The 26,885-nt window shown below is 39.5% G+C and overlaps 3 protein-coding genes across 3 annotated transcripts; 1 reads left to right on the top strand and 2 right to left on the bottom strand.

Moving 5' to 3' along the window:
• Positions 1–1,738: 1,738 nt before the first annotated feature.
• slc39a8 (solute carrier family 39 member 8) lies at positions 1,739–10,138 on the bottom strand. Its single transcript, XM_063497755.1, has 8 exons — positions 9,914–10,138; positions 9,199–9,361; positions 8,119–8,288; positions 7,849–7,971; positions 6,962–7,123; positions 4,405–4,612; positions 3,812–3,996; positions 1,739–1,885 (listed from the first exon to the last, which is right to left on the bottom strand). Exons 1-8 carry the CDS (start codon positions 10,136–10,138, stop codon positions 1,739–1,741), a joined length of 1,383 nt encoding a protein of 460 aa, XP_063353825.1.
• Positions 10,139–12,511: 2,373 nt separating this feature from the next.
• On the bottom strand, positions 12,512–19,783 carry si:ch211-67f24.7 (uncharacterized). Its single transcript, XM_063497753.1, has 15 exons — positions 19,779–19,783; positions 18,762–18,879; positions 18,355–18,399; positions 18,085–18,249; positions 17,877–17,977; positions 17,389–17,522; positions 17,170–17,290; positions 16,925–17,063; positions 16,720–16,824; positions 16,549–16,638; positions 16,289–16,434; positions 15,756–15,863; positions 13,466–14,129; positions 12,865–12,968; positions 12,512–12,711 (listed from the first exon to the last, which is right to left on the bottom strand). The coding sequence occupies exons 1-15, from the start codon at positions 19,781–19,783 to the stop codon at positions 12,606–12,608; spliced, it is 2,151 nt and encodes a 716-aa protein (XP_063353823.1). The 3' UTR covers positions 12,512–12,605.
• A 303-nt stretch (positions 19,784–20,086) lies between these two features.
• On the top strand, positions 20,087–26,419 carry cdkn3 (cyclin dependent kinase inhibitor 3). The gene is made up of 8 exons (XM_063499215.1): positions 20,087–20,175; positions 21,140–21,238; positions 21,336–21,391; positions 21,500–21,544; positions 22,015–22,237; positions 23,689–23,720; positions 23,844–23,947; positions 25,919–26,419. Exons 2-8 carry the CDS (start codon positions 21,162–21,164, stop codon positions 26,006–26,008), a joined length of 627 nt encoding a protein of 208 aa, XP_063355285.1. The 5' UTR covers positions 20,087–20,175; positions 21,140–21,161; the 3' UTR covers positions 26,009–26,419.
• Positions 26,420–26,885: the final 466 nt, after the last annotated feature.

Genomic DNA, 26,885 nt, shown 5'->3' with positions numbered 1-26,885 from the left:
TATTTATATAGCGCCAAATCACAACAAAAGTCGCCTCAAGGCGCCTTTGATGTCATCAAAGCTGCGCCTTGATGACATCAAGGCGCAGCTTGATGTCATCAAGCTGCGCCTGTTTTGGTAGAAAGTATCACAGCGGCTACAACCATTATCATCAGTAAATTATGTTCTCCTGACTGAAGTTTGGCCCGTGTATAGCATCCTGCTATGCGATTGCATGTGTCCCTAACCACCAGAATCCCTCACGTTAACTTTTATTGAGTGGAAAAAAAGTTGGCGTTCATCCTCCAGCTTCACTGTGCTAATGTTATGCTAACATAGCTGTGTCGCTAGCAATCGCGTAGCACAACATTATATACCAGGTAGTCTAACTTCGGTAACCCTGCAAACGCCACTGCTGTTTAGTTTTCTGTCTTCATTTATGTTGGAAGTGGTAGCAGAGCTGTACGTTTTAATTAGTTTCAAAAATCTCTCAGTCAGAACATGGTATGAAATGTTTAGGTATAAACTAGCGAGCTAACTTCCTGTTAACTTCTAACTCCGTTAAATTTAATAAATTCTGTTTTCATGGATGCATGGATGTTAAACTTAATTGTTACACCCGATAAAGCAGCAACGCTGATGATTTAATTAAAGATGAAAGAATTTAGACTGTTTTTAACTCTCAGTGTTCGTTTGACTTTGGGACCTGAAGGGGACAGAGTTTTGGACCCAGATTACTCCTCACTACGGCAGCCGTAATGCTCTGACAATCCATCAAGCAGTCCATCAGCAGGCTTACCAAAGTTGTACTAAAACATTTTTTAACAGATTTCTACACGCCAAAATCGGTTCAAGGTCAGTGAGCACAACCAGAATTCATACATAAGGCACACTCTCGATTTTTGAGAAAATTAAAGGATTTTAAGTGTGCCTTATAGTGTGGAAAATACGTTATACAGAAGAAAAGAATATATCGTGATATATATCGTTATCGCACATGCTTCAAATTATATCGCGATATGAATTTTAGGCCATATCGCCCAGCCCTAACTGAAGGCATTTGCTCCCATGTCTTATGTGTCCTAATCACTCCATTGTCAGGTCACCCTGAGGATAATATCATTTTAACGAGATTAACATGAAGAGAGCTCATAAAAGCTCATAAAAAAGTAAGTAAAATATCTTCCGATAAACTTTTTTGTTATATGTCTTTGTCCAGTGGAGCATAATAACTAGATTATATTGTGTTACATTAATTGCTGTATTAAAAGAGTTGCTATATCAATCACAGTTCAGTCTTGATGTAATTATCATTCAGTTAAATCCCTAAACGAAAAAGGGCAGCGAAAAGAAATCTGCACATTTGAAATACAGCCGCAGCTACACAACCTGGAAAAGGTCAGAGAGGTCAAACATTTTCATTTTCCTGCCACAAAAGGGAAACAAAACTGTTGGTTTACAGTGTAGCACTGAAAAGGTTAAAAAATAAAATAGTTCACAATACATGAAGACTGAAAAAATAATTTATTGTCTCCTTAAAATACATCTAGATTTCATACATGACGATGTAAAGGTATTCCCTTTTTATGGAGTAAACACTTCCACTATATTGATTGTACAAAGGTAGAAAAGTATTGTTTTAACTTTTAACATCGGGATTTCACTTTAAATTTACTTTGCAGTCCAGCTCTGTGAGCTGTGAGCAGAAACAGAAGCAGCTCGAATCTATTTTTATTTCCAGCTTGTGTCTCTGTGTCCTCTAGCCCAGGTTGATCTCTCCTGCGAACATGGTGATCAGAAGTATGATGGTAAACCCAGTTAGCAGCCCTGCATTTTGGATCAGGAAGAAAACGATCTTCGTAGAAGTTTTATTTTGTTCCCGTGCTATGCTGTCCATCTCTGGGAACTGAAATGAGGAATAGCAATTAGCAAGGTTGAGGTTTAGTTTTGGGAAGCAACAACATAAAAAGAAGAAGTGTAAATGTTCAGGTTTGTATGGCTACAGTTATATTGTTCTTATGTGGTTCATATGAAACAAGGGAGGTTTTCTCATTGTTAATAAATTCCATGAAAAGACCAAAACCAAAACTAAATAAATTGGCCTTCCTAAGTACATTCCTTTCCATGAAACAGCTGAAGGTTTGAGTTGATTAACAAAACAGGAACAAAAACAAAGTTCTTCACACAACACATTGTACTTATAATACCGAATACTGCAGTGAATATTTTTATGTCACTGGCCTTAATTAACCAAACTTAAAAGGTAGAAAAGGCACTGACAGCTTACAGAAATACATGAAAATATAAGGTTATTTGGTGCCATGCACATTTCTGAACCTTTTAATTAAATATGTATTTTTGACTTGATTTTAAACCTACACTTGAATATTACCAGGATACTGCTATATATAATTGCTGGCCACTTTATTAGGTATTAGGTGTTAGTACCAGTTTGGACCCTCTTTTTCCTTCAGAAAAACTGGCATAGATTCAACAAGTTGCTGGAAACATTCCTCATAAAGTATGGTGCATATTGACATAACAGCTACATCTGTACAGCTACAACTGTACAGATGTACAGTTGTAGCTGTACATCTGTACAGCTGTACATCAATAATGTGAATCTCCCATTCCACCACATCCTAAAAGTGTTCTGTTAGATTGAGCTCTGATCAAGAAACTAGTTTCAGAAGATCTTAGCTTTGGGACATGGTGCATTAAACTGCTGAAAGAAGCCATCATAAGATGGACACACTGCGGTCATAAAGGGGTGGACATGGTTGGCAATAGTAGTCTGCCATGTTTAAACAATGCTCACTTGGTACTAAGGAGTCAAGAAATGATCTCCCTCACCTTCCCATGTTTTCAAGTTGTATATGTGCACAAACTCACTGTTTTCAAGTTGTTAATAGTTGTTTCAAGTTGTTGACATGCTCTTCCAACCAGATTTTTCTTTCTATTGTCCAATATTGGTGAGCCCACGCGAACTGCAGGCTCAGTTTCCTGTTCTTTCATTTTGCCTTTTGTTTCTAAAGAATATCAGAGATGCTCTTCTGCATACCTTGGTTTTGAATTACTGCCACCTTACTATCAACTTGAAGAACTCTTAGCATTCTGCTCTGATTTCTGATATCAACAATCAAGGTATTTTATTTTAAATGCTAAAGATGGTTGTGGAGGAAAATCCCAGTAAATCAGCACCTTCTGCAAAACTCATACCATCAAAAGTAATTTAAATCCCCATTCAGATGCTGGGTTTAAACTTCAGCAGTCCTTTCTTGATCCTAAATGAATCAAGTTGCTTCGACATGATGTTAACGTGCAGCTGAACAGCTGTACCTAACATAGTGGTCACAGAGTGTAACTGACATATATTATCATATTATATAAGCTGGCATACTGAATTTTTTATCAAACCATTCACAGCTGACAGTCTCTCCAGTATCTGCTAAAGATAGGTCCAATATGTTCTCTACTTTTAATTCACATGAAATGTTTGTCTTAATGCTCCATTTTGGTCACAGCGTGTTTGAACAGGAGGAGTGTACACAGAGTTTACAGGTATCAGAGGCTTCACACAGATAGCACACAACTTTTTCTAGGAATAACACTGATAAACTCAACATGAGCGATTTTAAGCTGCAAAGTTGTGCATTGTAAAACAAAGACAGTGGGGCTGAATGATCATAAAAAGCTACATGCAGACAACCATCAAACCCATCAGTAATTTAATAGAGTGGAAGCATCGAACATGTTGGGGAAGTCCAGTGACTGACTAAATAAATGTTGGTTCTGCTTTTTTTGTATCTGCTATCAAGAGAACTCAACTCACCATGTCCGCCAGAGCGATATACAGAAACATTCCTCCTGCAATGGCAAAGATCGCATTGGGGGCAAAGTTGCTGCCGAGCAGGATGCCAAACACAAGGCCGATGTAACACGACACGGCTGACAACAGGTTGAAGAAAATGGCTTGCGGGATGCTCATTCCAGCATTCAGCAGGATGACGAAGTCACCTTGAGAGGAAAAAATAGCTCTTTAACACAAGCAGATTGAACATTATATTTAAAGCAACATTTTTTTCTGTCTTGGCTGTTAGTCACATATCCCCCTTTAAAGCGAGCTACAGTATATTTTATGAAAAGATTTATTTTCATTTTTATACCCAGAAAGCAAGTTTTAACTCTAACTGTAAATATATACATGTTCCTTCCACTCATGTCTTTTCTGAAGTTTTTCAGTTCCAAGTCATATTTTCCATTATTTCTAAGAACATGTATTCCTGGGGCACTTCTGCAGCTTGTCTCTACATGCTCATAGATACAGGATGTACAGGCACATTCAATGCAAAGTTTGGCAGCACAGCAGAGTTTGGAATGACTCATGAGGAGGCTGAAACTGATTTTCCGCTACTTATCACTCACCCAGCTCATGGGGAAACTCCTCACACACGATGGCAGTGGACGTACTGAACCCTGTCAAGACAGACACTGTGAAGGAAGCACCGATAGCCAGACCATCTATGAAGTTATGGAGTGCGTCACTTAGAGTTATCATCCACGCCACAGTCTTGATGTTGCGGATGCGCTGGCCCCGCAACCAGCGGCACATGACATCAGGCACCTCGACGTCCTGGAAGAGTGGCAGGACAAGTTACACATACACGGCTATGACTAATGCTTGATTGTGTTTTGATAGTGAGTGTGAAAGACAACATGTAGCTACATCACATACTTTCACAGTGAGAAGAAAGTACATCCTCTTTCAGTTCCAAGGTTTTACATTATCATGACATAATAAAAATTATCTTGTCTCTAACAGGATCAGATAAATAGAACCTCACATGAACAAGAACACAACAACACCGTGTCAAATGCAGAAGCAGTGTGCAGTCCTAACTTGAAATAATGTGTTTTCTACGTTATCAATCGGTGTGATTGTGCAGGAATTTTGACCCACTCTTCTTTACCAGGTTGCTTCATTTCATTGAGGTGTGTAGGAAAATTTTTGTTCAAATCTCCCTTAAAGACCGACCATGTCAATGAGGTTGAGATCTGGACTTTGGCTGGGTCATTGAAACACTTTCTTTATCAGCCATTGTATTGTAAATCTGCTGCTGTCCCCGTTCTAGTGCAAGCCCGATTTCAGCCAAGCTTTAGCTCTTGGACAGATGGTCTCACATTCAACTCTTCTTTCTAGAAGTTCTTGTGGTTTGTTCAGATGTAACTTTGCAAACCTAGGTTTTAGAAAGAATATATCTATTTCTCTTAGCAACCTTTCTTCAGTGTTTTTATAACATTTAACATGCTAACTGAAACCCGTAGGGTCTGAGATGCAGCTTTTTTTTTTTTTTAAATTTGCAGTTTCTCTAAGCATTGCACGGTCTGATCTTTGGGTCAGTTTGCTGATACACTCACTCCTGAGAACACTGGCAACTGTCCTGAATGTTTTCCATTTGTGAATAATGTTTAATTGTTTGGAAGTGGCCTTATAACCCTTCCCAGATTGATAGACAACAGCAGTTGCAACTCTAAGATCATTGCTGTTGTCTTTCATTCTTGGCATCATGCTCCACGCTCACAGAAAGCCAGCAAAATCTCTGCTTTTATAGAGATGATCACATTGGCTGATAATTATTTAATCAGGTGCACTGGGTTGAGGCAAGTCATTAACAACTTATTATTATTATTTACAAGCCTGCCATTGTCTTTTGAGGAAATGAGGATAGCTATAAAGTCATATCAAAGACTAAACACACCCACCAGGAAAATGCTGCCCCCTGCTGGTGAATGTTTCGGATAATTATAAAAAATAAACTAAGTGTTAATATAGTTTGACATCTTAGTTTGGAATGTTAAATTCTGACTGAATTATGATGCTAATGCCAATGTTGTTGCAATCCACTGTAAAGGCTACACACAAATCTTGATATTAAATTATTTCATCCAGTTGTTACGACATTTACCACAGAACATGGACATGATGCTAAATGAATGTGTGTTTCTAAGAAATTTATCAGCAGTCCTATTAATAGTTGGATCTCAAGGTTGAGCGATAGTTACACAGTCATAGAAAGAGTCACGCAGCTAGAAAGTCCAAAAATAAAGATGCTACTAAAGGCTTTAATCATGAAAGTGTCTTCATCTTTAACCCACAGAATGATACTGATTAATTGAAAACAGGAAATATTATCTCTAAGTGGATGCACTGCATTACTCACACAACTCCTCGCTTACACATATAATGGCACGCGTGCTGTTAATAGGAAACCTGAGAACATGCGGACACAGACAGCGCCTTTGGAATTTGATTAAAGATATTCTGCAGTAACAATAAACCCCTTTTACTAGCAGTGGGCACACAAGGAGTCTTTGTGCTCCTTAGACAATTCCAGCGTTTAGACCGAGGGGAAAGACCTGAAGCTTAGTTTCGCTGCTCGGTCCCTCCTTGTCATCAGCAAGTCTGTTTGCTTGGCATTTTGATCCTTTCAAAAATCGCATTCCTCCGTATGACACAAGAAATGTTGTTAAATATTAACAGAAGCACCAATCAGTCTGAAAACAGCTCAATAAACGGCTCCAGGAAAAAAACGAAATGTCTGAGCTATCGCTTCCTGCTTAATAAATATTTTTAAATACTGCCTACTTTTTCAATTTATGCATATCACACATCCTAACAGCATTTATAGATCATGATTGCTTCCTGTGAGGTGTGTCTTTTATAGCAAAATTTGCTGGACAGCAACTCTCTATCAATTAAACACATGCTGTAGATATAATTTCAACGGAGGTTCAGTTGATTGACAAGCTTATCATAAGCTGATAAAAAAAAACACTTGAGCTACTCTAGACTAGATAAAATGTCTTTGATTATAAAATTGATTGTTCCATAGGTTGATGTGACCTAGAGCTGATACCTGTTGGCTTCCAAACCTGCGCAGTTTATTCTGCTGTTAAAGAGCAATCACGTGTCAAATGTTACCTGAGAAGTTTCCACATTCGTATCTAGGATTGGGCTGCTCTTGTCTGTAGCGACGGTGGTGATGGCGGTTAAAATGATGGAGTCCTTTTTTGCCACTACGTCTCCGTTGTGGATAGAGTTTTCTTGAGGTGTCTCTGAAAGTGTGAAGTGGCTGTGGCCGTGCTAAAAAGACAGACATCAAATTCAGGTTAAAGAAGCCTTTTCCACTTCAGGAACTTAAAAACTCATAACTTTTAGGCTATTTTAGGCGTTTACTTGTTATCTGTGTCATGATTTATGATTTTGGCGGTTTTCCTCATGTTTTCTTTTTCTTCTAGTTTCAATTTTGCATACTACCGCTTTGTTATTTTCCACATCTTTTCTCCTTTTGTACAACTTTTGGACTGCTATTTGAACACTCTTTGAGTGATCACGTGCGGATGACCCCAAAGATAAAGATTTCAGTGTTGGACTTTTGCCCTAAATGTGCCCTAAATATACAATTACTCGTGCTAAACATGGGCTGGGTTTCAAATAATAAGGTCAGCATGCAGTTAGATCCATGAATAATGAGACAATGACACATTTTTTATTTTGCAGCTTTGCCTCACTACATCATCATAGTGTATTTTAAAGCAGTCAGTCTATTCACTGTAATGTGCACATACTGCAACTGCAAACTGTGTCACTGTCCAAACTGTACATGCACCTAATTGCTGTGAACTTCAATATCTCGCATGTCATTTCTGATAAGAAATGATTTATGTCCACATGACTACCTTCAAGTGTTATTAGAGTGATCAAATTATCCAATAAAACAGACATACTCAATGTCAGATGTAAAACAGGAGGGAATGACAACATTATAGTGCTTTGAACCTGACAAACTTCCTGCACTGTTATCTTACCTCGTGGTCCATCCGGAGGCATAATTTCAGTATCTTTTCCACAAAGAACAGGAGGTAAAACCCTCCAAATATTGCAGCTGCATTTGTCGCATAGTGATCCACTTTGGGATCAAACCCCAGGGCCTATGGAATAAACGGAGAATGTCAGTGGTACAGAAAAGACTTCTAGAGTGTGTGTGTGCATTCATAGGTATTATTCTATGAAACAATTAAATATCTCTCAAAAAACCAGTGGCAAGCTTAATTTTACTCACTCATCCATTTACAAACCTCTGGTATGAGCTGAAGTACAGCATTAGAGAAAAGCGTCCCGATGGCCAGACCAATGAAGTAGGTCAGCACTTTGGGGAAATAAGGCTTCTTGACGAACGGGATGAGCAGGAGACCAAGCAGGGATGCCAGGTTGATCACAGTGACGGCCAGAAACCCATAACCCCACACTGTCATGGCACAAAACAAGAAGAAAAGGTTCTCAAGAATTCAAGGTTTTTTCTTCTTTCTAGACTCTTAAATGCAGCTTCGATACCTCCAACATACCTACTACAATGGGGCCTGGCAATGTGACAAGAACCTGGAATGTGCAGGTAAATACCTGTGAAACACTGCAGTATTAAACCCCAGCTAACCAAACTCGCCTGCAGAAATAAATATGCCTTCTTAAATGCATTTGTAACACCATCTGCAAAGGTGTGCGTTTTATTGTTTTTGAGGAGCAAAAACATTTGTTATTAGACCAGCAATAATGCTAGTTAGTGAAATATGACTATATAAATCATTATTTTAATGTGGGCACAAATTACTTTTCTTAAATATAATTTACTGGTGAATAGATTTTCTTATTTTCAGTGCCAGGCCTCTTTTATTTCGAGATTTTAAAACATACTGTTACTATTTATTTGCCTGAGAGAAATTCTTCTTAGGCCAGCAAAGGAAACAGCATGATTCGGGAACAACATGCTGAACAACAGTCACAGTTGGCTATAACTGTGTCAACAGCACCGAGCAGGACTGTTGATATGGCCGATATCTGCGAGGTCAGTGGCTCCGTGAGTCCGACAATGTGGCGCTTTATAGCTTCACAACTACAAAGTTCTTCTTCTGCACTGTCCAGCAGGACAATAAATTATTATTACCATTCTCAAACCTTCTCTAAGCAATCAGAATCAAGAACGTCCCACATTTTCTTTATCAGGGTCAGTATAAGAAAAAAACCCATCAACGGCAGCTTTAAAAATCATCGACATCCACAAAATGTTTCTTGACCCAATTCAAGTAAACAAGCAAACCCTGGCAAATTATTTCATTTACAGAGGTCTTGACAAATAGACACGTTGGAATGATTTGGCTCACCAGAGTAGTCCACATGAGGCAGTTCCTCGGGGGCAATGTAGGGGCAGGAAGGCAGCAGCACCTGGGTCAACACAGCAGGGCAGATCTTCTCCAGATGTTCCACAGTCAGCTGACTGACATTATTGTAGCCAAACTGGGATAAGATCTGCTTTGCAGAGAGACACTGAGGGACAGAAAGATGTTACTAGACATAATTTTCATGCATTTAAATATAAATTTACCAGCTTCTTTTCTGAAGCCCTTTGTAATGCATGTATTTGGATATGCTGTGTAATTAAAACTTTCATTATAAGTGGCAGAAGAGACATGCAGTAAAGAAATATTTGAAGACAATTCTGCTCAGTAATGAAAGTTTAAGGTCATTTAGAGTCTTTTTAAAGGCAGAAATGATACCATATGGCACATGGAGAAACTTTGAGGAATTGAGTAAAAATGTAAAATTAATAAAAAAAATTAATAAAAAGTAATAAAATAAAGGTTAAAATGTTCTTTAATTGCATATATGGGGGTAAGAAATGAGTAATTACACTGCAAGACTACTCATGTATCATTGCTACACAATATTTCAAGGATTTATTACATGCAAGGTCAAATAGTGTATGGTTGTAAGCCCCAGAGAAACATTCTTGGTCGTAAGCAACTTTAATCATCAATAAGTTTAAATAATAAAAACTGCAATATATAGTAAATAGAATACGTTTTTTTTTTTTTTTACCTCTTGCTCTTCCAGTGGATTTCCCTTATTTATTAAGTCAGATCGTCTGGCTGAGATCAACAGCAGTAAATCTTCAAGATTCGTTGTTGTAATGGAATTATTTTCACCATAGTAGTGGATAATATTCTCCAAAAATGCGTCTCCATCAGTGACATTCCCACGCACACTCTGGGAAGTTGTGATAAAAGCCAAGACGCACGTTAGAAAACATATGAGGTTCAACATTGTCTACTTTTAAGCGATGTAGTTTCTACTTTTAAGCGATGTAGTTTCTTCCAGTGGACATAAATTTTTTATTTTTTTTTTACTTCTGCTTTACTCAAAGCATTTCACTGATCCTCCAGGAAATAAGAATTAGGCTGTCCGTGGAAACCGCACGCAGCGCAGAGGCAGATCCATTCCAGGGTCGGAGATATCGGGGGTTTTATCCAGTTGCCTAAATTATTATAGAGGTACAATTTCCGCTGCTGTGCTCTGAGTGATCTGTGTGGAGTTAACGAGGTTCAAAGATCAGCCATGAAAGGAAAAAACGGAGGTGGAGGTCGACCGCGTGCGCTCACTGTTTGAGTACTTTCTTTTGTGACTGACTTTCTCCCCACAGAGCCACACAAACACACACGTAAGAGGAAAAAATAGTGTGTTTCTGTCTCGGTGACTATCTGTGTGAGGTAACAGTGAAGTGTTAGAAAGCGCATGCGGGATATCTTCCGACTTGCTCAGCTCACAGCTGTGGCCCCGTCCGTTTGATCAATGGTGAAACAGCTGGAGGTAAACATAAACATGTGATTTGTTTTTTAGGTATTTCTGTCGCCCTCCGGTGGCATCTGATGAACAACGCAGGATACAAGCAGTAAGTTTGTAATATGTAAAAAATTATGAGTGATAAAATACTGCGTGAGCCACCTCACTTTAACACTGCTTTAGTGGTACAGAAAAACATTTGTGTTGTGGAAATCTGGAGAAAGACAGCTGGACTTTTAACTTGTGGTGCAGCTTATTTACCTGAATTTTTTTTCCACCTACAATCTCAATAAATGATCATTTGTTGTTAGTTGTGTCTGCCTCTCTATCCTCTACCACATCTTCAAACTGGGAGAACTTACCAATATAATTTGTTACGACATGGTTTCTCATTCATCCTGGAGTTTTGGGGGGGTTTTTTTTATACTATACAGTAGCTAAATAACGGGTACAGTTGTTAAAAAAACAAGAATTGGATGCAGAAGTTGAGATTTTTATGTATTTGAACTCAAATACACACATAAATTCGCCCCACTAATATTTGGTGAAATGTCCCGTAACAAGTTGCACCTTGATCAGATGCTTTTTGTAGCCATCAACAAGCTTCTGACATAATTGTTTGGATATTTGATCACCCTTCTTGGAAGAATTGAGATCATTTATTTAAATTCGTTGGGTTCCTGGCATGTACCTTTTGGGAAGACCATTCTAGAAGCTTAGTGTTAGCCCACTTGATCCAATTCAAAACCACTTTTGATGTGTTTGGTCATGACTGTCATTTTTGTCCAAGTTTTAAACATCTAGCCACTGATCTAAGTAAAAATTAAATGCTTTGGAGGTAGTTCTTCTTAGTCGTTATTCCCTTCACCTTGTGGAATGTACCAGTACCACTGGAAGCAAAGATCTCAAATTTGGACTCATCAGACCAAAGCACAGATTTCCACTGGTCTAATGTCCATTCCTCGTGTTTCTTAGCCCAGACAAATCTCTTCTGCTCTTTGCTTCTCCTTAGTAATGGTTTCTTAACAGCTGTTTGACCATAAAGGCATGAATCCCACAGTCTCCTCTGAACAGTTGATGTAGCGATTCCTCTGCTACTGGAACTCTGTGAGGCATTTCTCTGGGCTCTAGTCTGAGGTGCTGTTAACTTGCGATTTCTGAGGCTGGTGACTCGGATGAATTTATCCTCAGCAGCAGAGGTGACTCTTGGTCTTCCTTTCCTGGGGCCATCCTCATGCAAGGCAGTTTCATCGTAGCGCTTGATGGTTTTTGCAACTGCATTTAGGGACACATTCAAAGTTTTTGCAGTTTTCCAGACTGAATGATCTTTAGTTCTTAAAGTAACAATGGACTGTCGTTTCTCTTTAAGTAGCTGTTTGGTTCTTGCCATAATATGAATTCTAACAGTTTTCAAATAGCACATGAAGCTCATTAAGAGAAGGCCAAGGGTTTACAGCGCTGTACAAGACTTGAGTAAAAGACCACAGATATTAGCAGGTCAGTGAGACTTGTTTTCTTTTATGTAGTAAAGGACTTTAGGTAAATATTAAAATAGAGGTAAACATTTTAGTTAATCATTTTTTAGCTATGCAACCTGTTTAAATTGTCTCATTGGGACCATTAAAGTCTTTCAAGCATGAAATCCTGATGAAACATCTGATTATTGCTGCTTTTTCTTTTTTCTTTCTCTTCCACAATGAGTTGAACCTGGGCTTAAGCGTGATCCCGCCCACATAAAAAAGTGTAATCCTGAAAAGACAAGATATAAAGAACAAAGACTTCTGCAGAGCTCAATCAAGCTTTAATTTAACATCAAATCCAAAAACAGTCCCTGATTGTTAGTTGCTCATTGCTCATTCATGCACTTCACGGCTTTAGAGGCCTTGTGGAAAAATGCTTGTGCTCAGGTTCTGGATGTAACTTCAAAGTTTATTTTTTTAAATGGCAGTCATCAAACAGTGCTGCAGGGTCCCTCGCTGTCCTCACTGTCATCCCACAATCCTCCACTGCGCGTGGCTGCTGCTGCATGGTTCACTCGCTGCTGAGCCAGCCCTGTCCTGAAGAGATGGGAAATGTGTTAGGAAAGTCAGCTTAGTGATCATATTTAGATTCATTCAATCGCAAATAATCGCAGTGCAATTTCCCCGAGCATGTTTGATCAACTTGCCTTGGAGAAAGGTTCACTGGTATCACATATTTGATGCTCTTACCTCAGATTTTCTCTGCTTGGGTTGAAATTCTGAAAGTTTTGCCTCGCTGGAGCCTGAATCGGAATGAAACCTTGCCTGTTGTCTTTCTCTGGGGCTGAATCAGCCTGCGTCATGAAGACACGTGAAGTGCAGGTACATATTAAAGCATTAACAGGCTGGAGAATCAGTCATGTGGTATCTGGAGATACTTCAAATTAAAACAATTCTCCACCATTTCACATGACAGTCATCTTATTAATCATTGTAATAACAATCATGATGATGCCTCAGATGACTGTCTTTAACATCTGTTTAGGTAAGACACCCCAACAAATTGACAGTTCTGAATGATTTGATCGATGGTCTGACTATTGATATTGATATATTCTCCAACAGATTTTCTAAATGGCAAAATCGTTAAGACATTATAGAGAATTTCCTGATCCCCTATTTGATTGAGGTCACTATGTGCAGAATATCAAAGCTTGTTTCGATGGCATTTTCCACATAAATAAAGAATAAGATGATCTCAGTGGGAGCTGTTGCAGCACTATACCACCTGGAAGGGACAAACTCTGCAAAAAAACAGCACTGAAAGGTGCATTAAATTAAAAGTGAATACCTGCTTTGACGGATCATCCCAGATTGGCCTGAAGGCACTTTTCGGGTGAAGAGGAGGCGATCCCTTTCTAACACTGACCAACCTCTTCCCGTAGGAGCTGACGAGACACGGCGTTGGCCCGTCCATGTGGGGTCCTGATGGGTTCCTCAGAGGAGGGTGAGGGGTGAGTCTTGGAATCTGCCACCTCAGACACACAGTCCTCTCTCTTGGTGTCTCTTTGACCTGCTGCTGCTGACTGTATGAGGGCTTTAACAGCACTGGCACCTGGCTGTCTTCCTCTTCATCCTCCCCGCTGTTGCTACCCGTCATCTCCCTGCGCAGAGTGCCATCAGGGCTACATGAGGTGACTGAGGAATAGTCAAAGGCAGAGGTGTCATCGGGGTCTGTCTCACAGTCTTCCAAGCTGTGGTTCGTGCGAGGTGCCTCTAGCTCGTTGGTGCCTTTCCCCGTGGGCTGGCTGAAGGTGCCCTGGCCTGAGTCGCTGTTGTCTCCCCATCCTGCTGTGTCTGGAGTGAGGAGGGAGCAGTAGGCATGTCCACAGTCATGGGCCGGCTGGTTCAGGAGGGCTCGGTCTCTTCTCACAGGGCTGCAGGACCAACACTCCAGACGCATTGACTGGCAGCCATTCACGCCATTGCTGAGGCCGACAGCTATCTGGTCATCTCTGCTGGCAAAAGTAATAAGATGACCCCACCATGACATCTACATCCACTGGAAGAAAGCACTCTGCATGGTACTCATGTAGAGTGCTCTAACAAGATATTGTTTTTTTTCCTTTGTGTATTTCTCACAATGAAATGTTTCAAATTATCAAACAGATTTTAACATTAGACAAATATGACCTAGACAAATGACAAAATGCTATTTTTTTAAAGAAAAATTAAGAGAAAAAAGCTATGCAAATCTACCTGACCCTATGTGAAAAGATTATTTCACCCTAAACCTAGTAACTAGTTGTTCTACCCTTGGCAACAAGGACTTCGATCAAGCATTTGTGATAACTGGCAATAAGAGTGTCACATGACTGTGGAAGAATTTTGGCCTACTCTGATGCAGAATTGTGTTAATAAAGCCACACTGGAGGGTTTCAAACATGAATAGCCTGTTTACATCAAGCCACAGCATGTCCACTGGGTTCAAGTCTGAACTTTGACTAGGGCACTACAAACGTTTCATGCTGTTTTTGTTGTTGTTGGTTTTGGTTTTTTAGCCATTCACAGCTGACCTGCTGCAGATTTCATGGTTCCATCAGCTGATATTAAGTCTTCCAGATCCTAAAACAGCAAAGCAGCTCCAGACTGTCACACTACCACCATCACATTTGACTGGCTGGATGATGTTCTTATTATGAAATGCTGTGTTAGTTTTACACCATATGTAACAGGACTCAGATGTTCCAAAAAGTTAAACTTTTGCTTCATCAGTCCATAGAATGTTTTCCCAGAAGTCTAAGGGATGATCAAGATGGGGTTTTTTTTTGGTTTGTTTGTTTCTTTGTTTTGGGGGGGGGGGGGGGGGGGGGGTGTCTCTCCCATGGATGCCAATTTTGCTCAATCTCTTTCTTAAGTGAAGTCTGCATTGCTTTAGATGTTGGTCTAGGTTCTTTTGTGACCTCCTGGATGAGTTGTTGATGCGCTATTGGAATAATTTTCAGTACTGGATAGGTCCACCGCTGTTACATTTTTTCTAAACCTGTGGAGAATGGCTCTCAGTGTGGTTTGCTGGAGTCCCAAAGACTTCAAACTGGCTTTGTAACTCTTTGACACACTGATAGATGTCAATGACTTTGTTTCTCTTTTTTTTAAGATCGTGGCATGATATGTTGCTTTTTGAGATCTTTTAGCCTACTCCACTTTGTCAGACTGATTCTGTATAACTGATTTCTTGATTCAACAGGTCTGGCAGTGATAAGGCTCGTGAAATTGATCTCAGCTTTCAGCTTTCTAATCACAATTAAGAAAAGGATGTTTTAATAAATGAAAACATCATTTAAAAACTAAATTTTGTGGTTATTTGGGTTGTCTTTGTCTAATGTTAAAATGTGATTGTTTGATGACATGTAAGTGTGACAAATATCTCAAAAACAAACAAAAAAAGGAATGCAGGAAAGGTGCAAATACCTTTTCACAGCAATGTGAACCTGTACAGTTTAAAGTAAAAACATGCAAAACATTTTTGCAGCTAAATGCCACTGAAATAGGCTGTTGCTTGATTTCGACAGCAACACTTTGTGCCACAGCTGTTCTCGTGCATGCTGTATTGTTTGACGTCCGATGCGGGTGACACTGACCTCTGAGCAGCAGCGTTTGACTCTTCCCTGGCCTGCTGAGACTCTCTGGTGTGCTGGCTCCTCGTGCAACAGTTTGCAGCAGAAACGCCAGCCCCAGCATCAGAGGTGCTTTTTATGCAAAGAACAAAAAAACTTGTACAACTCTAAATGCAGACAAATGCAGGTGGAGCTATTGTGCTCTTCCGTATTTTCTCACATATATAACGTACTGTGTTATGATGGAAAAAGTTTCAGATAATGAGGTCAACATATATGGAATCCCTGTGAGTGAAAAGCTCAAAACACTGCACTAAATGCTAATGCTAATTTTTCTAATCATGGAGCTTTATCATGTGAATGAGAATGGATACAACCACCTGTTTACAGCAGGCACCCGATAATATTTTGAACTATAATTCATGCAAAACTAGTCTAAAAGAGTCCAAAAATAAAAACATGGAGATGAAAATTAGCAAATAGGTCATCTGTGAGACTTCCACATCAGCAACCCAAATCTGAAAGAAATAATCTGATATCTTTGATAATGCTCTCACCTTTGTCCAGCTACTTCTCCTTCTTCCCACCGGACGTCTTCCTCGAGAATTACATGACAGCGGGATAAAATGCTCCTCAGAGCTCGCTCAGTTCCCAACAAGAGGCTGCAATCAGGATGCTCTTTACCAGTCCACTGCAAGAGGTTCTGGAGAAGGAACAGTAAGCTGTCAAGTCAAATCCTTACTAAATTAAGTTAAATTAATACACTGAAAGTATCTGTAGATCTTCAAAACTGGATTTGCTCTGGCTGCTGACTCACCTGAATGTGACTCAGGTAGCTGTGTATGCGCGCGACAGGTGCCAACAGCAAGGAGAGCAGTTTCATTTCCTCTCTCTCAATCTGGCTGCCCTGTAAAACAAGACACAAAGCGTCAAGGACACCTTGGTGGATTTTAGCTGAACAATGTTAATGGTAAATCTCTTGAAATACCTGCAAAATTTGACTCTTGTCAGGATGATTGAGTCTCTTGAACTCAAGTGAGAGGAATGACGCCAGGGTCGTTGTGTATCCGAGGTACATGTCTGAAAAAGCTGTCTGGACAACACAAATGAAGAAGAATATGAAAACTTGTGTATCAATGGAAATGAAAGATAGACTGAAATCATAAAAACGTCACAACAGAACATAGGCTTACATCGTTGTGGCCAATAAGCTGCACCAGGATGTCTCCAACCAGAGATTTCCAGTGTTCAGCTGATAACCGCTCCTGCAGTGTATTTCTGAAGAGCAGATGGCGCTGTAACAGCTGCTCCACAAACTTCAAATACGTCTGACTGGATCACAGAAAACACACACATATACACAGTATCTTTTACCACAAATGGAAACTTCTGTAACTCGCAGTGGAGAAAAGGATCACAAATCCTCTCCAGCACTTACTATGGTTCTGCAGTCATGTGGTGAGCCGGTGGGGTCTTGTATTTGTCGTACAGCTGGTTTAAGGTTGACACATATTCCCACTCAGAGTGCAGGAGCTGCATTGCGACCTGATGGCGTGCATCTGTAAAACCCAAAGAAAAAAGAAAAGGATGATGAATCTGCAAAATCAGAAGAAGAAAAAAAGAACTCTGCATCTATACAAGCGATGTGTGAACTCACCTGTGCCTTCACTGAGACCGGCTTTGAGGCCCTGCAGGAAACAGTGGAGGAGCAGTTTTCCTCTGGACAGACAGGCAGGTGGAGCAGATGAACAATCACACTGACGTTGTACACACTCCAGCTCAGCTGGATCGCTGCTGCACAGCAGTGGACAAATGACAGCATTTACTACTTACAATCTTACCTAAAAATGTTTACAGTCGCTACTGTGTATTTATATCACGTATCTAATTGCTTTATAACTCAAGGTTTGCAAAACTGGAAAAAGGTGTTACTCCTATGGATAAAATGTTGGAGAAATGAGCCTGCATTGACTAATAAAGGTCCAAACGACTCATGAGGCAAAGATGAGATGTAAGGATGAGGTTAATGATGGATTGTTCGAGGCTAAAAATCATCTGAGCTGAGCTTTAATGATACCATGCTAAATTTTACGAGGTATGTCAGCAATAGTAATGCATTCTTCCAGGGTCATGGTACACGTGTACCTTTCTCTTTGCTTGGATGTGGAGCTTTTTCCATCCTGCTGAGGTCTGTGTCTGTTGCTGTACAGCTGCACGATCTGACACCTCATCACACTGAGTTCCTCCTGTAGTTGACAAAGCACTGATGCTGAGCTTTTGATCTAGAAGTAGCTGAGCATCATCACTTGCGGAGAAATATGAGAAACCCTTCGGGTTAATTTTTAAGTCTTACCCTCAGTGAGTCGACTAGAGCCTCCAGCCTTAGAGCTTTTTTCTGACAGCTCCTCCTGTTCTCCTCCAGCTCCTCTCTCAGGTATGTGTCTCCATGTTGAATCTGACTGAGCTCCAGCAGAGCGCTGGTGAACCCCGACTTCAGCTCCGAAACCATGCATTGTAACTGGAGGGGATGACATAGTATCGTCTAAATGCTGTTTTGGTCATCAAATTTCAACTAATATGTCTCACAAATCCAGGCTGGCTGATGAGGGAAGGTGCAGAATACCTTGGAGATTTCAGTAACAAGCTCTGCCTCCTGAGGCTTCATGACCTGTGCAAGGAGGCAAACACAAACACATTAATAATCACAGTGTGTTTGCTGACACTGAGTGATTAATGTGCACAAACTGTGTGTGACCCCATTTGAGCTTTCTGATTTTTCCAGCAATCAGAAAACTGACTGTGAAGACAAGACCAGAGCAATGATTTTGACAGAGTTTGTGCTGAAAAAAGAAATCTCAACTCTTGTCTTCGCAGTCATCTTTCGGATGTACAAAATCCCAAAATCAAAAATTCAGATGGAGACCAAGAACACAATTCAATCTATCTCTTTTTTCAGCAAACAAAATCTATTTTTCTTATTATTCAAAGAACCTGATATAATGACTTCTGTGTCTTGTTTGTTTGTGGTACCTGCTCAGATGTTGCCCCTGCCAGCAGTCCCTCTGCTAAGGAAGTGGCAAGCCAGCCAAAGAGCTCAGCCCTGCAGGGGAAATGGCTGCAGGAGCCAAGATCCCTCCTTATAAGTCTGCTGACAGAAGGAGAGGCAGGGATCATCAAAAAAAGACAAATTAAACCTGCATTGGATTCATTTTTTAAATATCAAATAAACCAGATATGATCACTTTATTATAGAGATTCATTATAGCCTTACAATTATTTCTAATTCTGTGAAATAATGCACATCATGGGTTTTTTATTCCAGGATGCCAGACTGTGATTTACAGAAACAAAACAAAACAAATCATTTTTATGAACACATATACATGTTAGGGATGTCCAAACATCAATCAAACCACTCGCAATACATGAGAGAAAAGCTGATTATTGAAGCAAACAATGTAAAAGAAAGCTAAAGCAGCTCACCTGAGTCAGAGCTCCTCAACAGTGTTTCTTCAGACATCCGAAAGAGGTCCAGTAAATCCTAAAAGCCTCCAGGTCTCCCCTTTTCTGCTGTTCTAACGTCAGAACTGGTTTGCAGCGTGAAGGGTCGTGAGGCTCTGTGTGCTGCTCTGTGCAGACAGCAGATGTCCTGCGTGACGCTCAGTGAACTATGAAGCAAGTGTTGCTTCATAGTGGATTGCCCGTTTGGTGCTGTTGTGCAAATGTGCTCTATTTTTCAATTTATTAAACACATTTAAATTGTTGTAACGTCTATATTTTATTGGCATGACACTTAAATACATGTCCAAGGGTTTTCAATATGTAAATGGAAAAATTACAAATTTTTATCTGTTTGTTCATTTAAAAGGGACAATAAAGTTTGACATAGTTCCAATACAGAGCACGAAAATGATGTGTTTCGCGCAACTGGCTGCCACCTGGTGCCTGTTGTGTGTGTTTTACAGTAAGTAAATAAAAACATTTCCTCGTTAAATTGATGCAGAATTCACCACAATGCAGAAAATGGTCACAATTTCTTTCACCTACCCCATTTCTTGAGAAATACATTTTGAAATACCTGCTTTGTTGTATTGTGTGTACAATACATTACGAAAATACGCTTAACTGAAATATGAACATTAGTATGGGAATATTATATGTGTGTATACTGTACACGCAACCCTGTAAGACCCAGTCTGTTTAATTCTAAGAATAGAATATCCGATTTTGTGTAATTTCTAGTCGTATGTTTATTCCGCCCGCCTCGATGACTCCTCTGGTTAAATCGAACGCACAAGCCCCTGTTTTGTTTTGCCCTGGGGTGTGGCCAAGCGTCATTGCTCGAATCTGATTGGCTGCGTGCTTCATGGAGTTTTTAAATTGTTGCAGCTGCCGACAGACTCACGGAGCTGTCAAAACAGTCGCGAGGAAGATCGCGTGACTGGTGAGAAATCACGAAAACTACTCCGATATTCTGAATATTTACTCACAGACATGTATTTCCTTAAAGCTACAGAGCTTTCTGTTTATTTTGGGCGACAGTAAGATGGTGGTTTTATTTAATTTTGGTCTTGTTGTTATCGTGTTCTGATATGAGCTGCACAGCTAGCGTTAGCTGGGTTCGATGTGAAATAAACCGTCAGTTCTGATAATAATGTTCATAATAAATCAAACTTTATAATTATAGGAAATTTTATACCTTTAAAATATTGGAGAATCAAGTGTGTAGATATTTTTGTTTACCTTGAGGCCGAAGGATTGGTTTGAAGCCTCCAGCTGCTCACCTTAGTGTCACCTGAGCTTAGAGAATCATATATCAGAATAAAAACACTTTATTAATCCCTAAGGAAATTATGTCCACACATTAACCTGACTTCTACATAAACCTCTTTAATGCCTTAATAATGGCAGGCCTAATATCAGGGCAGTTGCATTGTGTTTGAATATCATTTACTTTACATCATCATTGCCAGTTTGACTTGACGTGGAGATATATTTTTTGTTAATAGAATAGTCAGAAAAAACATGATCATGCATAGAGTTCTGCTAAATGATTACACATATTTATTACCTTTACTGTGGGTTTTGATAATGCTTAACACAGTTAGTCACCACCTGAAAAAAATCTATTGTGACACTGGAAAACTCTTCAACTAAAAGCAGGGAGCCTAGCCTTTTTGAAAACAAAAAACCTACTACAGCAAGCTTGTTATGGCAGTAAATATATTACATTTTGGTATTGCAATGGAAATTTTTTATTAATCTCTGCATGTCTGACATTACAGTGATGTGAATTTATGTTGTGATTATTCAAAATGGTATAATTCATGATATATTGTTGAATATTATCAGGACCGGTAAAGTGTCAGTAGCCAAACGTAAGTGAACTTTAGTGTGTCGCTTCTCAGCTGTTTGGGGGGGGCTGAAGAAATGAGGACAAGCGAGTTTGACTCTTCATCTGATGATGAGGTTGGAGAAGAGGAGCTGACTCCACTGCACATCTCCTGGTAAGTTTGATCAATTTAAAAGGATGTCTACTTGTTCTTGCTGACATGGACACAAACAAATATCACTCTGCTAATATTGGTTTTCATTGGCTTTAAGGTTGCCTCTATCCATAGTAGGGTGCCCGCAGTTTCTTGGAATATGTGCACTACCAGGTAAAACAATTTGTTTACTGTATTTACTGTATCGTGAATTGAATTTTATTTTCTTCTGACTTTTTTTTTGTTTTTGCTCTTTTTTTGGTTTGTTTTTGTTGATTAAAGGTTGCAAATACAAAGAAATCCGCAGATGTCTGCAAAGAGATATTGGTAAGTTGGTGCTGATCCTGATTTTACCAGATGTAATTAGCATTCACAAGCAGATGTTTGAATCTAACCACTTAATCAAGAAGCAAGATTTCAACATATATTTTAAATGTTGAAAAATAGTCTTTACTGTAAGACGTAGAAAACCTTGACTTTGTAATAATAATTAACAATCTTTGTTGTCATTGCCCATGTACAACAGTATTGAATGCAACCCTGTCTGTGCAAAGGTCTGTCAATTTAGAGTATGTTGAGTATGGTTTTTTTTGAGTCAAAGTCAGTGAGTGAGTGTTGTCATCTTATACAGCATACACTCATTAACTGTACAGATACCTTCTAATTAGTGCACATTAAAAAAAAAATACTAGAATTGAACTCACCAGAAGTCAAGAAATTAGCCTTAAGTGGTGAAAAAAAGGGGAAAACCTGGGGTTTTCCAGTTTTACAAGAGAAACTTCTGTTCTTGTTTACAGAGGAGCTCCAGAACCAGGGGGTGCAGGATGTGTTTGTTTTCTGCACAAGAGGAGAGCTTAGCAAATACAGGGTTCCCTCACTGCTGGAGGTCTACCAGCAGCGTGGCTTCAGGGTTCACCACATGCCTTTCCTAGATGGAGACGCACCTGAGCTGAACCAGTGCTGCCAGATCCTTGATGAGCTGCAGATCAGCCTCAAGAACGACAGGAGGACGGTGATCCAGTAAGTCAAAACTGAGTTCGGTTTAATGTTCCACACAGTGCGTGATGTCTACCTGCTAATTAGTACAGACAAAGCAGAGAGGAGAGTTAGCACGTAGTACTGTGCAAAAATCTTAAGATTTTTTTTAAATCTTTTGCTAGTAAAATGGGGGATGCATTGAAATGTGAAACATGTAAACACAACAGAAGATGAAGAAAACAGAGTTTGTACAATTTGAACAAGCTCGAAAGTCAGTATTTGGCATGACCACCTTCATTCTTCAACACATCCTGAGCTAACTTGAGGAAAATATCTTGTTTGTAGTTTCATGAATAGTTCTCCAGGCTTCTTGTACAACATTCAAAGATCTTCTTTCGATGTTGGCTGCCTTTGGTTCCATTGTGTCAGGATGATCCCACCCCTGCTTTAAAAATGTTGAGCTCCAGGCTCTGTAGAGGCCAATCCATGACCGATGGTGTTCCACTGTGTGCTTTTCTATCCAAGAATGCTTTTGTTGCAATGGGTGTGTATTTTGGATCATTGCCTTGTGTCACGTTTAATAGCTGTTTTGGACTCACCTTGTTGGTGCAATTATGTTATATTTGGCATTTTCTGTAGATACGATGAAAGAAATCCTTCTGAAAATGTTCAGGTACAAGGACTGGATTCAAAACGAGTGAAAAAGAAGCCAGTGTCCAAAAAAACCTTGAGCTCTCCAGAAAGCCTTGAGATCTCTTGTTCAAGAACTCTTAAATAATTACCTGAAAGACATAGGGCTCAAGTAGTAGTAGAAAGTATAAGCCTCCAGTAATCATATTTGAAGTTGTTGAAGGTTGTTTACATACAGCGGTAAATGATTTAGAATTCCAGAATGAGTGGATGGATATCAGCTGAACTGCTGGGTGGTTCTTTGATCCCACACAAATCAGTTTTATAGCAACAAAATGATTTCGTTTTTCAGTTTCCAGTAAAAGTGTTGACAGGATGCAATTTTATTCTGATTAAGCTTTTTTTTTTTTACGCATGACCAGGGTTAAACAGAGATACCTACAAAAGCAGATCAGATCGGATAGTAAAGAGAGGTTTTTGTGTCGCTCTATAAAACCAGGAGATCTGAAGTCAGCAGAGCTTTTACTGCTGTTGCTAAAAGGCCCCTGAGAAGCTCTCAACTCTCCCAGAGAGCTTATAAAGCTGCTCGCTAGGCAACAGGAGGAAACTGGTTGTCCTGAACTTGTATGATATGAGTGTGTTTTAATTTTAATGCTGAGAGGCATCGCTACCACAGTATTCCCTGTCCAATAAAGGACACCTTGGTATCATAAAACTTTGAAGTGCCAAATGGCATCATATCACCACAAATACATCTATTTTCAGCTCCTCGGGACACCTTTCATTATACAACACAACAGTTTTTTTTCTTTAGCTGTCAATTTCATTGGATTTTGTCATTTTCCTTTTCCCTATCTCCTCAGCTGCTACGGGGGCCTGGGACGCTCAGCATTAAGTAAGATTATTATTCTTTTATTTTGAAATTTTCTATCGAACATTCTCTATCCAACATCAGAAATGTCATGTAACCAAATTTAATGTCACCGCTCCCATCACATGGCTGTTGTTTGCCCTGCAGTCGCTGCCTGCCTGCTGCTTCAGCTCTCTTCCACAATGACGCCAAACAAAGCCATCGAAATCCTCAGGCAGCACAGAGGAGGAGGAGCAATACAAACAGTGAGGGTGAGCCGCTGCTTTTCTTCCTCTTCATCTGTAGTTTTTAAGGGGTCATTTTGCTGCTTTTGTTAGTTTATTATAAACTCATGTTTTTGTTGGTTTGTACCTTGCAGAGACATTTGATGGTCTAAAATTGACGCGATTAATAAATTAGATTAGAATAGAATTTTTTAGCCCTGCGACAGACTGGTGACCTGTCCAGGGTGTATCCTGCCTCTCCCCCTAAGCGGGCTATACAGACAGCTGGGATAGGCTCCAGCCCCCCTGCAACCATGACAAGGATAAGCGAAAAGAGAATGGATGGATAGAATTTATTGTCATTGTACACGCACAACAAAATTGTGGTTAAAAATTAACTCTAACATCAAAACGCTTAATTGAATCTGCTCGAGAAAGGAAAAGCATAAACGTGGAAGAACTGTATGTAAAAAAATGGACGTAGCTACTGAGCCTCCAACCATTGGTTTGTGGTTTGTGTTTTGAAGCCTCAGCTTTGGCAGATGTCGCAAGCAAGCAGTGGATCTGATGAGAAACTGTGAATACTGTTACATACCTATATGAAAGCAGTTTGCTATTCACCTTATTCTAAATCTAATCATTCACTGCTATGTCACTGTTACTCTAAACAGATTGTAATAAGATCTGTAACTAGTGATTAAAACCAGAACCTCATGATTTTCAGGTAACTTGCTGCTAGAAGAGACTTGGGGATCTAATTTATAAATGAAAAAAAAAATAGAAAAAATGCTGCTTATGTAAAATAATCAATTTACACCCAACTGTCACTTTATTAGGTACAGCTTGTTAGTACCTAATATTGGATATTGGGTACTTGCAATGGACCCCTTTGCCTTCATACCTGCCTTAGTTCCACAGATTCAACAAGGTGCTGGAAACACTTCTCAGAGATTTTAGTCCATATTGACACAGTTCCTGGAGATTAGATTGACATCTTGTGACTGTGGAGGCCATTTGAATACAGTGAACTCAATGATATGTTCAAGAAACCTTTATAAGACACTTTGTGACATGGTGTCATCCTGGAAGCACTCATTGGAAGATGGGTACACTGGTCATAAAGGGATGAACATGGTCAGTAATAATTCAGGCATGAAGGGACTCAAATTGTGCCAAGAAAGCGTCCCGTTCACCATTATCCCACCACCAGGAGCCTGTACCACTAATACAAGGCAGACTAGACCCATTCTTTCATGCTGTTTACCCCAAATTCTGACCCTATCCCAGGAATCTTGCAGCAGAAATTGAGATTGATCAGACCAGGCAACATTTTTATAGTCCTCTCGATGTGTGAGCATGTGTGAATTGTAGTTTCACTTCCTGTCCTGCTGAGAGAAGTGCGGTCTTCTGCTGATGTACACTATCAGAGATGTTCTTCTATATTCCTTGGATGTGGTTATTTGAGTTGTTTTTGTTTTCAGGCTATTCTCTGTAAACCCCAGAGATGGCTGTGTGGGGAAAAAATTAAAAGTAGAACAGCACTTTCTGAAATATTCAGACCAGCACTAACAATCGTGCCACATTCAAAGTCTCTTAAATCATTTTTCTTCTCGATTCCGATCCTCCATTTTGAACTTGAGCAGGTTGTCTCAAACATGCTTCCATGTCCAAATACACTAATTTGCTGCCATGTGATTGGATGACTAAATATTTGTTTTAACGAGCAATTGAACAGCTGTGCTAAACAAGGTACCTGGTGAGTATACATAACAGATTAATCAGATCATTTAACAAGAAGAAACACTGAGCATGCTCTGATTCCTGCTTTTAAATTACCTTCCTCCTTATTGCTGTGAACTGCCAGTCAATCAAAACACCATAAATTATAAATAAAGCCTCTGAATTCATGAAGAAAGTATCATCACAGCGTTATATAGTCTCTGATTTATTAAAATTTTAGTCTTTCTGTTGTGTGATCCCTAATTTTCCATTTACCAGCATCTTTTTACTTTTCTGTAGCAATACAACTTCCTTCACGAGTTTCGGGAAAAGTACACAGCCTACCAAAGTGAAAGTGAAGTTCGCTCGGAGCGCTCGGTGTCTCGGTGATTACTGCTCCTTTCTACAGAGCTGGAAAAGTCTCGAGTTCCTCAAGCTTGCTTGTTTGCCAGTGATGCTTTCCTGATTGTGTGGTGGTATGATTATATTCTTGAGAAATGCACTTTAGAATGAACACTGTAATATATTGCTTTTTATCATCCTCATTATAATTAATTAAAGACTTGATGAGGAGATACTGCTTTATGTTATTAGATGGAAAATGTTGTTTCGTTTATATTGCAAATAAAATAATGGTGTGTGTTAGAAGTGCTATGTCAGCTGGGCAATATATGTGTGTACTTTCCAATGGTCTTTTTATTTAAGGGGAATAAAACTGCACAACAGCTTTTCAGACATCAAGTCTGTCTCTAAATGTGGAGCTTATCAGTTATTTCTAAAATTTCTAAGTTACTTTCTTCATTAAACCAGAAATTACTCAAATGGGGTAAGTCTTTGTGAACTAAATCTAATGATGAAATTAGGCTTGTATGAACTGTAATGGTTCCTTCCTAGTAGCACAAAATCTAATGCTGCAAAGTCAAGTTATGTTTTATTTTTCATCGTATTAAAATATCCCACAATTTATTTTTTTCTATCTACATTCTGTGACTCATACCACTTGCAGCAGTGAAATGCCAATAACGTTTGCATTTCCTCTATTGGTGCCCTACATTTGCTATTAGACAACCTTTCTTGTAATTTTAAGTAATCTGCAGGAATAGTTCTCCAAGCTTCTTGAGGGACATTCGGTACATCTTTTGATGTTTGCTGACACAGTGCTTAAGTAATGTCGAGCTCCGGGGAGGCCAGTCTACGACTGATAGTGTTCCATTGTGTGTTTTTCTACTCAGGCATGCTTTTACAGCATTGGCAGTGTCTTTAAAAA

This window comes from Pelmatolapia mariae, linkage group LG16_19, assembly GCF_036321145.2.
Source record: "Pelmatolapia mariae isolate MD_Pm_ZW linkage group LG16_19, Pm_UMD_F_2, whole genome shotgun sequence".
Lineage (NCBI taxonomy): Eukaryota > Metazoa > Chordata > Actinopteri > Cichliformes > Cichlidae > Pelmatolapia > Pelmatolapia mariae.
The sequence above is the reverse complement of the archived record's forward strand: the minus strand, read 5'-3'. Positions and strand labels throughout refer to the sequence as shown.

Coding starts and splice junctions, on each gene's coding strand:
- si:ch211-67f24.7 (XM_063497753.1), bottom strand. Junction 17,064..17,169: donor CACATGACTGCAGAACCATA/GTAAGTGCTGGA, acceptor TCTGTGATCCAG/TCAGACGTATTTGAAGTTTG. Junction 14,130..15,755: donor TCAAACGCTGCTGCTCAGAG/GTCAGTGTCACC, acceptor TTTTGCCAGCAG/AGATGACCAGATAGCTGTCG.
- slc39a8 (XM_063497755.1), bottom strand. CDS start 10,138: ATGTTGAACCTCATATGTTTTCTAACGTGCGTCTTGGCTTTTATCACA. Junction 8,289..9,198: donor GCCTCATGTGGACTACTCTG/GTGAGCCAAATC, acceptor GTGCCATGACAG/TGTGGGGTTATGGGTTTCTG. Junction 3,997..4,404: donor GGAGTTTCCCCATGAGCTGG/GTGAGTGATAAG, acceptor TTTCCTCTCAAG/GTGACTTCGTCATCCTGCTG.
- cdkn3 (XM_063499215.1), top strand. CDS start 21,162: ATGAGGACAAGCGAGTTTGACTCTTCATCTGATGATGAGGTTGGAGAA. Junction 21,239..21,335: donor ACTCCACTGCACATCTCCTG/GTAAGTTTGATC, acceptor ATTGGCTTTAAG/GTTGCCTCTATCCATAGTAG. Junction 23,948..25,918: donor GAGCAATACAAACAGTGAGG/GTGAGCCGCTGC, acceptor ACTTTTCTGTAG/CAATACAACTTCCTTCACGA.